The 9,916-nt window shown below is 48.1% G+C and overlaps 1 protein-coding gene across 1 annotated transcript in view; it reads right to left on the bottom strand.

The window, feature by feature from the left end:
- The window catches only part of PARP4 (poly(ADP-ribose) polymerase family member 4), an 81,329-nt gene that overhangs the window by 3,775 nt on the left and 67,638 nt on the right, over positions 1 to 9,916 (bottom strand). Inside the window, 3 exon segments of the mRNA XM_008056624.2 lie at positions 956 to 1,088; positions 5,850 to 5,949; positions 9,246 to 9,868. Of these exon segments, the coding sequence (XP_008054815.1) occupies positions 956 to 1,088; positions 5,850 to 5,949; positions 9,246 to 9,868 (856 nt within the window).

The raw sequence follows: 9,916 nt of genomic DNA, 5'->3' as shown, positions 1-9,916 counted from the left end.
TTACATGGTTCTAAAGTCAAGCTGCAGAACAAAATACATTAGGAGAAACCTAGCTTCCAATCCTTCCCTCTATGGTATCCTCTCCCTCTTCCTATAGGTGATAATATTTTTATTTGTTTTCCCTTTAAAAGAACATAAGCAAATTACATATACATTTGTATGTGTCTGTGTATATGTGCGTGTGTGTATGTGTATGCATGTATGAATGTGAATGTATGTGTTTATATCAGAGGGGCCCGTTCTGTTCATGCTCTCACTATAGGGGTGAAGAGTTCATAGGGACAAGAGTGTGCGCTCACCCAGGACCCATATTCCTTCTTAGAGCCTCCAGCATTCCTGGGTCTTCCCTGGGCCTGTCCTCCTGAGTCTGAACTGTACTGCCATATCACTGGAGCTGCAGGGTGGCCGAGGGAAAGCCAGTGGCATACGGTATTCATGTGTGTACTCAAGGCCTCTTATGGTATGGAGGCCAATCAAGGGCTGAACGTGAACCTTGCCTTCCAGGTGGTGATGAAGTTGTATTTGTCGAGGAGGAGATCAGAAGGTCTTGCATTTAATGGTGTGCTAGTCTGACATACCGTTTAACTACTTAAGACATGTTGTGTGTGGGTTTCCACGTGTATCCCTGTCCCAGGCCCTGCCATTGCAGGGACAGTCCTAGTCCCAACACTCATGCTGTGGCCCTCCCAGCACACAGGGCTAGTACCTGAGAGCGGTGAGGACCATGGCAGGACCGGAACGCCGGTCTCCTGCGGAAGCTGCACTCACTCCCAGCTTCCTGCACAACAGGGGCAAGTGCCATGCCAGCCACAGAAGTCCCTTGTGAACACACAGCCCTCCCGGTGCACCCACAGGTGGTGTTACGAGTAAATTCCTTCCCTGTAGCTGCTTGTAAGGTTATTGCATAAACAGCTGGAGACTCAAGAGTGTTGCATAATTCTGTAGTTAAAGTCACCTGGAATTGGAGGTGTCATCCAATCTCATTAGCGATTTGAAGACTATTCCTTCTCGTTCCAACCTGGTGCAAAAGAACTGCAACACGAGCAATGTGGCAATCAGGTCCAGGAGACGCTCTCTTCCTTTGAGCCCTGAAAAAAAAAACTCCTTCATGGAATCTCCAACTGTGCCTGTTCATAACGTTTCCATTAAAGAATTGTAACATTGTTAAACCATAATACAGGCCTGGCACGGTGGCTGAGGCCTGTAATCCCAGCATTTTGGGAGGTGGAAGTGAGAGGGCTGCCCGAGCCCATGGGTTCGGGACCAGCCTGGGCAACTTGGCGAGACTTCATCTCTACAATAAATCAAAAAATTAGCTGGGCGTGGTGGCACATGTCTGTAGTTCCAGCTACCCAGGAGGCTGAAGCGGAAGGATCACCATGAGCGTGCCACTACACTGCAGTCTGGGTAACAGAGTGAGAATTAGACTCAAAAAAAAAAAAAAAGAATTATACTGTTAAGCCATAATAAACTCGTAGATCATAAAACTCTGTACTGTAATGCTCTCCAAGATCCTTAATCAGCCTGCTATTTAAATACTAGATGAGGATGATTGGAACACATGCCTATCATATTATCCTGGTGGTCGTTAGGAAACCGAACTGTAGCACCCTCCCCCTTGCCATCTTCAGTCACCAGAGAGGCATCAAGTGTGACGGAAGAAGTTCCGTTTTGGGCTCCTGCTACAAATAGCTCAGTTAACCTAAACACACAGCAGATAAACAACAGACATGGCCACTGATACCAGTGTGTCCAATTATTTATTTTCTTTTTCCTTTTTTTTAGAGGCAGGGTCTCACTCTGTCGCCCAGGCTGGGGTGCAGTGGTACAATCATAGGTCACTGCAGCCTTGAACTCCTGGACTCAAGCGATCCTCCTGCCTTAGCCTCTCAAAGTGCTGGGAGTGATTTCTTTTTTCTTTTCTTTTTTTTTTGAATTGGAGTCTCATTCCGTCACCCAGGCTGGAATGCAGTGGCACACTCACGGCCTTCCCAGCGTCGACTTGCTGGGTTCTGGCGATTGCCTCAGCCTTCCAAGTAGCAGGAATTACAGGCACACGCTACCATGCCTGGCTAATTTTTGATTTATTGTAGAGATGAGGTCTCGCCAAGTTGCTGGGGCTGGTCTCAAACCTGCAGGCTCAGGTAATCTACTTGACTCGGCCTCCCAAATTGCTGGGATTACAAGCTAAACCACTGAGCCCTGGGAGTGATTTTCAGTAATGAGTACTTGCAAGTGTCCAATCAAAATATTTTATTACACTATGAAATATCAAAGTTGAAAAATGAATGTTTACATATATTGAACTAATAAATTAACAAACATCATTTTTTAAATTTTTTTGAGTTGGAGTCTCACTCTGTTGCCCAGATTGGAGTGCAGTGGAGTGCAGATTGGAGTGCAGGTCCCGGCCTGCTGGGCTCCGGTGATCCTTCTGCCTCAGCCTTCCAAGTAGCTGGAACTACAGGCGTGCGCTACCACGCCCGGCTGATTTTTTGATTTATTGTAGAGATGAGGTCTCGCCAAGTTGCCCAGTCGGGTCTCGAACCCGCGGGCTCAGGCAATCCACTCACCTCGGCCTCCCAAAGCGCGGGATTACAGGCTGAGCCACAGAGCCTGGCTAAACATCTCATTTTAAAACACAAGTTTCATCATTGAAATCATTTCATGTAAATTAGTTTTGAAATATTCTTATTTTTGCAATCTTTTGATGAAAGTTTTTTTCTAACTTTTCATATCTATCTTTATAATCCTTAGAGCCACAGTGAGTCATCTAACAGTTTCCCAGGCAAATTATCTTTATCATCATCGAAGATGTTTGATATACAGCACCGCTTGTGCACTATGATGTAGCCACTTGATCGTGGAGTTTCTGGTTATGGAATATTTCTTTCTTTCTTTCTTTTTTTTGATTTGGAGTTCCACTCCATCACCCAGGCTGGAGTGCAGTGGCACGCTCACGGGCCACCCCAGTGTCGACCTGCTGGGCTCCAGCGATCCTTCCGCCTCAGCCTTCCAAGTAGCCGGAACTACAGATGCACACTACCACACCCGGCGAAATTTTTGATTTATTGTGGAGACGAGGTCTCGCCATGTTGCCTAGGCCGGTCACAAACCCGCAGGATCAGGCAATCCTCTCACCTTGGCCTCCCAAACTGCTGGGATTACAGGCTTGAGCCACTGCGCCCAGACTGGTTATGGAATATTTCAAGTACACATCTGGGTCATCTGTGGGTCAGTATCTACAGACCACTTTTCCCTTGATGACAAGTCATACTGTCCCACTCCTGCATGTGTTGCTAAATTTTCTTTCAGTACTGAACATTAAAGATGATGCCTCATAGAGACTCCATCTTGGTATCTTCCTCTAATGAGAGTTCCGTTTTATTCCAGTGTGTCCTGGGAAGGTTTTGTTCTAAGCTTTGTTATGGTGGGCCTATTTGGGTTTATTCCTTCCTTCTGGGGTTTAGTCCTTGATCATGAGATATGGTCCTTATGACCCTTTTATGGTGTGAGTGGGAGGACACTTATCAAGTCTGTCTAATTTGATGCCACTTGAACTCCAGACTGTGTCCAGCCAGCACTTGGCAGCAGCTGAAATCTCTGCTCAGCTCAATAGCGTCCCTGCTGTTGCTTCCTTCTGGGTTCCCAGTCGTTGCACCCTGCCACCTTGCATATGTGGAGGTTAGGGACAGCCAAGGACCTTAGGGAAATCTGGATGCAGATTTCAGAGCTCCCTGCCCTGTGGCTCCCTCCTTTATGGGATTTTCACCCTTAGTTTCCAGCCATTCCAGCAGCCTCAAACTACAGCCTCGCATTCTCACCCTGTTAGATTTTCTGCTTCAGTTCTTTTTTTTTTTTTTTTTTTTTTTATTGAGTCTTACTCTGTTACCCAGGCTGGAGGGCAGTGACACGCTCCAGGCCACCCCAGCCTCAACCTGCTGGGCTCCGACGATCCTTCTGCCTCAGCCTTTGAAGTAGCCCGAACTGGGCACACATTACCACGCCCAGTTAATTTTTTTGATTTATTGTAAAGACGAGGTCTTACCAAGTTGCCCGCATGGGGCTCAGGCAATCCTTTTGCCTTGGCCTCCCAAAGTGCTGGGATTACAGGCTGCACCTGAGCCCGGCCTCTGCTTCAGTTCTAATCTCCCATGTGCCTCATGAGCTGGGAGGTGCCTTTAGGTGAAAAGCTAAATAACGTGAAGCTCATCTGGTTTGCCTCCCTTTTTTCCCCTTTTATTTTATTTTAGATGTACAATTCAGGATTAGGTATACTAGTGGACACTGTGCAGGTAAAGCTTGGGCCTCTCTTTAGTCCCCACTTCACCTGTTTTGAGATCAGATACCCTCACTGATGTTGTGTCCCCACCCCCCACCCTGACAGTACCCCACTACTGCCGCTTTCCTTCCTTCAAAGATTGTGCGTCCTTGAGTTTCTGCCTGTTTTTCACTGCTCCAGGGCTTCAAAGAGTAGCTTTAAATATTTTGTTCAGAGTCAATATCTGTTACTGGCAGGAGAGTCAGATATAAGCTCTTCTACTATTCCAGGTACAAGCACCTGCTCCTCACATAAATTGTCATCACCCTTTTTTAGCTCAGCGCAGACCAAACAGGCTATGCATCTGCCCCTACCCAGCCTAGAATATGGAAACTCTGGCATTTGAGAGGTGATGGCACGGCAGTGAGACACTGCTGTTTATCCACAAATTCTGGCTAGTTGTTTAATAATGTTTATTGCATAAAAAAATTTTTGTCACTCATAAGCGGACCCTGAACATTTACCATAACACTGTAAGAAAGGGCTTGGCAGTAGCAGGATACAGCCGGGGGTGGGGAATACAACATCAAATAGAGAACTTGATCTCAAACAGGCAAAATGGGGACAGAAGGGAGGCCCAAATTTGACCTGTACGATGACCACTTGTATATCTAATCCTGAACTTACCCTACAACTTTAAAACAAATAAATAATTAGATAAATAAATAAATGATGAAAATCTTGGCTGGGCACAGTGGCTCATACCTATAATTCCAACAGTTTGTGAGGCCGAGGCAGGAGGACAGCTTGTGGACAGGAGCTCAAGGCTAGGCTAGGTAACACAGTGAGACCCTGTCACAAAATTAGTCAGGCACAGCAGCCCATGCCTGTGTGCTAGTCATGAGGCTGAGATGGGAGAACTGCTTGAAGCCAGCAGTTCAAGACCAGACTAGGCAACATAGTTGTCAAAAAATTAGCCGGGCACACCTGTGCACTACTCAGGAAGCTGAGGTGGGAGAATTGCTTGAGCCGAGGAGTATGAGGCTGCAGTGAGCTGTGATGGCACCACTGCACTCCAGCTGGGGCCACAGAGCAAGACCCTGTCTCTAAAAGAAGAAAAAACCTCCCATCCCAGCATTTGGCCTTCAAACCACCTGCTGGTTCAAGTACGCTCAGAAGCCCCTCTTCTATCCCTTCACTGTGCAAATAAGAAATGGACCCAGGCTGGGCTCGGTGGCTCAGCCTGTAATCCCGCACCTTTGGGAGGCTGAGGTGAGTGGATTGCCTGAGCCCGCGGGTTCGAGACCTGCCTGGGCAGCGAAACCTCATCTCTCCAATAAATCAAAAAAAATCAGCTGGGTGTGGTAGCGCATGCCTGTAATTCTGGCTACTTGGAAGGCTGAGGCGGAAGGATCGCTGGAGCCCAGCGGGTCGAGGCTGCGGTGGCCGGGAGCAGCCACTGCACTCCAGTCTGGGCAACAGAGTGAGACTCCGACTCAAAAAAATAAAATAAAATAAAAAAGAATTAGGAGTATGCCTATGAATGAATGAAAGTAGCAACTTAATGAATAGAAAGACAGTGACTTACCTAGAGATCGAATGCCTTTTTCCTCAAGAAACGTATGTAAAGCATTGGTATTAAGGTTTAATATGAATCCCAGTTCAGGTGTAAGTTTCCAGAAACCATCCTATGAATTAAAAAAACAAATTTCAGTCACATAAAAAGTTATGTGACAGATAAAACAGGTTGTTTCAATCAGTTAAGACATTTATCATTTTTCTTTTCTTTGAGTTGGAGTCTCATTCTGTCGCCAGATGGAGTTCAGTGGCACGCTCACGGCCGCTGTAGCCTCAACCTGCTGGCCTTAGGGAATCCTTCTGCCTCAGTCTTCCAAGTAGCTGGAACCACAGGTTCACACTACCACACCCAGCTAATTTTTTGATTTATTGAAGAGACAAGTTCTTGCCAAGTTTCCCAGACTGGTCTCAAACTCCTGGGCTCAGGTAATCCTCTCACCTCCACCTCCCAAAGTGCTGGAATTATAGGTGTAAGCCACCACACTGGCTCTAAAAATTTTTTTAACGGTAAAATCAAAGTTCTTCATGGACTAGTGACACAGTATTGTTTGGAACCTTATAAATACTATGGACACTACATATCTGGTATAATTTATAAAAAGTCTGAAAAGAAGTCTAGGTGTGGTGGCTCATTGCTGTAATCCCAGCACTTTGAGAGGCCAAGGTGGGAAGATCACTTAAGACCAGGAGTTTGAGACCAGCCTGGCCAACATAACAAGACCTCGACTCTACAAAAAAATAAAAAAATTAACTGGGCATGGTGGCATGCACCTAGTCCTGCACCTCAGGAGGCTGAGGCAGGAGGATTGCCTGAGCCCAGGAGGTTGAGGCTGTGGTGAGCCGTGATCATGCCACTGCACTTCAGTCTGGGCGACAGAGTGAGACCGACACAAAAATAAAAATAAATGTAAATAAATAAAAGGTCTGACAAGAGGTTCATGTGTAGAGATTTTAAAATAATACTCGGCTGGGTGCAGTGGCTCAGCCTGTAATTCCAGCACTTTGGGAGGCTGAGGTGAGAGGATTGCCTGAGCCCGGGGGTTCGAGACCACCCTGGGCAACTTGGTGAGACCTCATCTCTGCAATAAATCACACACAAAAAAACTAGCCGGGTTTGGTGGCATGCGTCTGTAGTTCCAGCTCCTTGGAAGGCTGAGGTGGAAGGATCGCCTGAGTCCAGCAGGTCGAGGTTGCAGCAGCCATGAGTGCGCCACTGCACTCCAGCCTGGGTGACAGAGTGAGACGCCAACTCAAAAAATAAATAAAATAAAATAAAACTCTACCCTTCTTCTTCTAGAAGTGCTTTGAACCAGTACTTCCCAAACTTTTAAACAGCATGATTCCTTTTTTAAAAAACATCACTTTGAAGTCGGGCTCGGTGGCTCAGCCTGTAATCCCGCGCCTTTGGGAGGCTGAGGTGAGTGGATTGCCTGAGCACGCGGGTTCGAGACCCGCCTGGGCAGCGAGACCTCGTCTCTACAAATAAATAAAAAAATCAGCCGGGCGTGGTAGCGCATGCCTGTAATTCCGGCTACTCGGAAGGCTGAGGCGGAAGGATCGCCAGAGCCCAGCAGGTCGAGGCTGCGGTGGCCGGGAGGGGCGACAGAGTGGAGACTCCAGTCTGGCGACAGAGTGAGACTCCAACTCAAAAAATAAATAAATAAATAAATAAAATAAAAACATCACTTTGAGATATGACTGACATACAAAAAAACCAAAGATATTTAATGTATCCAACTTGATGTGTTTGAAAATGAATGTAATCCCATCAAACCATCACACTATTGTCTCTAGCAATGCCACAAATTCTCCATCACTTCCCAAAGTTTCCTTCCACGTCTTGGTTTCGTTTTGGTTCCTGTTGACGCTTACCACGAGACCCACCCCATGCAAGTGTGTAAGCACACAACACGGCACTGCTCGCCAGAGGCCCTGTCTCGCAGAACAGGCCTCCAGCATGATTCCTTTTGTTCAGCGTAGAAATGTGCCTGAGGTCTGAAAGAGGAAGGTGACAGACCTTTCTATGTTCGGCATTGTTACACTGTCCAAGCTGTCATATGTGTAGGAGTGTGCAGTGGGCCAGAGCGTGGCATCCTCACTTCAGAAGGGACAGGCCCCAGGAGAGTCCATACAGGGAGATAAAGGGAGGGTGCAGTGCCAGGTAGGTGCAAGGCTAAAGATCTATGACCCAGCCTGGACAATACAGCAAGACTCTGTCTCTCCAAAAAATTAAAACAACAGCCGGGTGTGGTGGCACATGCCTATAGTCCCAGCTACTGGAGAGGCTGAGGCAGGAGGATTGCTTGAGCTCAGGAATTCGAGGTTGCAGTGAGCTACGGTTGCACCACTACAGTCTAGCTTAGGCAATAGAGCGAGACCGTCTTTGGAAAAAAGATCGATGGCAATAACTTGAGAAATTACGGCAGTGAGAATACGTGTCAACCTTTGTAGAGCTGGCACCAGGCAGTGTTCTCTTATCTTTTCAGTCACTTCTTGTGGAGGCACTATTATTATACTCACACCTCAGATGAGGACACTAAGGCACAGAAAAGTTAAACACCTTATCCAAGGTCACACAGCCAACAAGCAGCAGAGCCACAAGCGGCTGTGGGGTTCACACTTGGCCTTCATTGTCCCGACTTCTTGGGCACGGTCTCAGGCAGGAAAGCTGGGCCGCTGTCACCATCTTGCCTAACCCTGACACCACTCCAGGGGACAGACACCATCATTAGCCCATCACATGGATGAGGAAACGGAGGCTCACACAGCTTATCTGACTTGCCTGGGTCACCAAGGGGCAGGGTGGGGACTCAAGTCCTTTCCACCTCACTAAACCACTTCACATCAAAACCAAGAACTACAGATGCGAGACTGGGCCTTAGAGCCAGTGCTGAGCTACCTTATAGGGTGTCCATTAGCTGAGCAAGGGGAAGAATGAGCTCTAACACGAGACCACATACTGAATTATACCTACACCTCCATGACCTCATATGAAAATATGTGAAGCATGCTTACAGTGCTTGGCTTTCCTTCACCATGTGAAATGTATACGAACTGCAACTCATCAGTTCTAGAACCTAGGAAGTGAAGGACTTATCCCAGGACCTGCTCGGGCTCCGGAAGGCTGATTTTTCAGCTGAGGAATATGAGGCTGTAGCCTAGTGGTTAACAGATAAACACAAGCCAGTCAAGCACACTCTCTACTTCAGCTGCCTGTTTTGCTTTGTTTTGTAGAAGAGTTTCTCGATGAAGGAAGCAGTGTGACTGTCGTGGAGGCACAGCCCCGGCACAGTCCCTCACCTGGGCTGGAAACAAACAGCTCTAGGAGCAGCTGCTGCATGGAGGAGCACAGTTGTCAACTGCAGAGGTAACTAACTACAGATTTAAGGGAAGAAAGGACAAATACCTTAGTCTGTAGACGGAGGAGGTCAGGCCAAGGCACAGTGTCCTCCCGGCTTTGCTGGCAGACGGCTTCATCCTCATCCTCTTGTGCCTGAAAGCCTGCGGGGCACTGGACTTTCAGTAGTTTTTGCCTCCATGTTGGAAGCATTGGTAGGTCATCACTCTCTGCCTCAGAAGCACTTCCAGAACTGGAGCCTGTCCAGAGACTTCTCTGGGGAGGCTCTGATGGCACAACGCTGGCAAAAATGTTTGCTGAGACATCAAGGGTGCAACCCAGGTGCCCTGGACCTGCTGACTCCCTGAGCGGCTGGTAACCCAGGTACTCTTGCACAGGTAACGCCCTGGGCAGCTCGTGACAGGTGCTCGGAGGGGCAGGGTGACTTTGAAAATGAAAAGAGGCAAGAGAGGGGTGACCAAACCCAAAGCCTTTGGTGGGACCAGGGTCACTAGGAGGAGAGGAGAAAAGACTAGGCTGCTGGGCAGGGTCAGGGGAGCGGTCAGCACGGGCACCCGCAGGTGGAGCCAACGGCTGGGAGCCAAACAGAGCTCGGCCCCAGAGGGGTGGCGGTAAGGGGCACTGGAAAGCCAACGCTGGGACATGCTTGGGGGCCGGTCGGCAGATGGAAGCTGACGCCAGGATAGGCGGGAGAGGCGGGGGGGGGGAGGAAGCCGACC

This window comes from Carlito syrichta, unplaced genomic scaffold (genome assembly GCF_000164805.1).
Source record: "Carlito syrichta isolate Samal-C Ts95f unplaced genomic scaffold, Tarsius_syrichta-2.0.1 Scaffold302419, whole genome shotgun sequence".
NCBI classification, from domain to species: Eukaryota; Metazoa; Chordata; class Mammalia; order Primates; family Tarsiidae; genus Carlito; species Carlito syrichta.
This window is presented reverse-complemented; position numbering and strand designations above follow the sequence as displayed.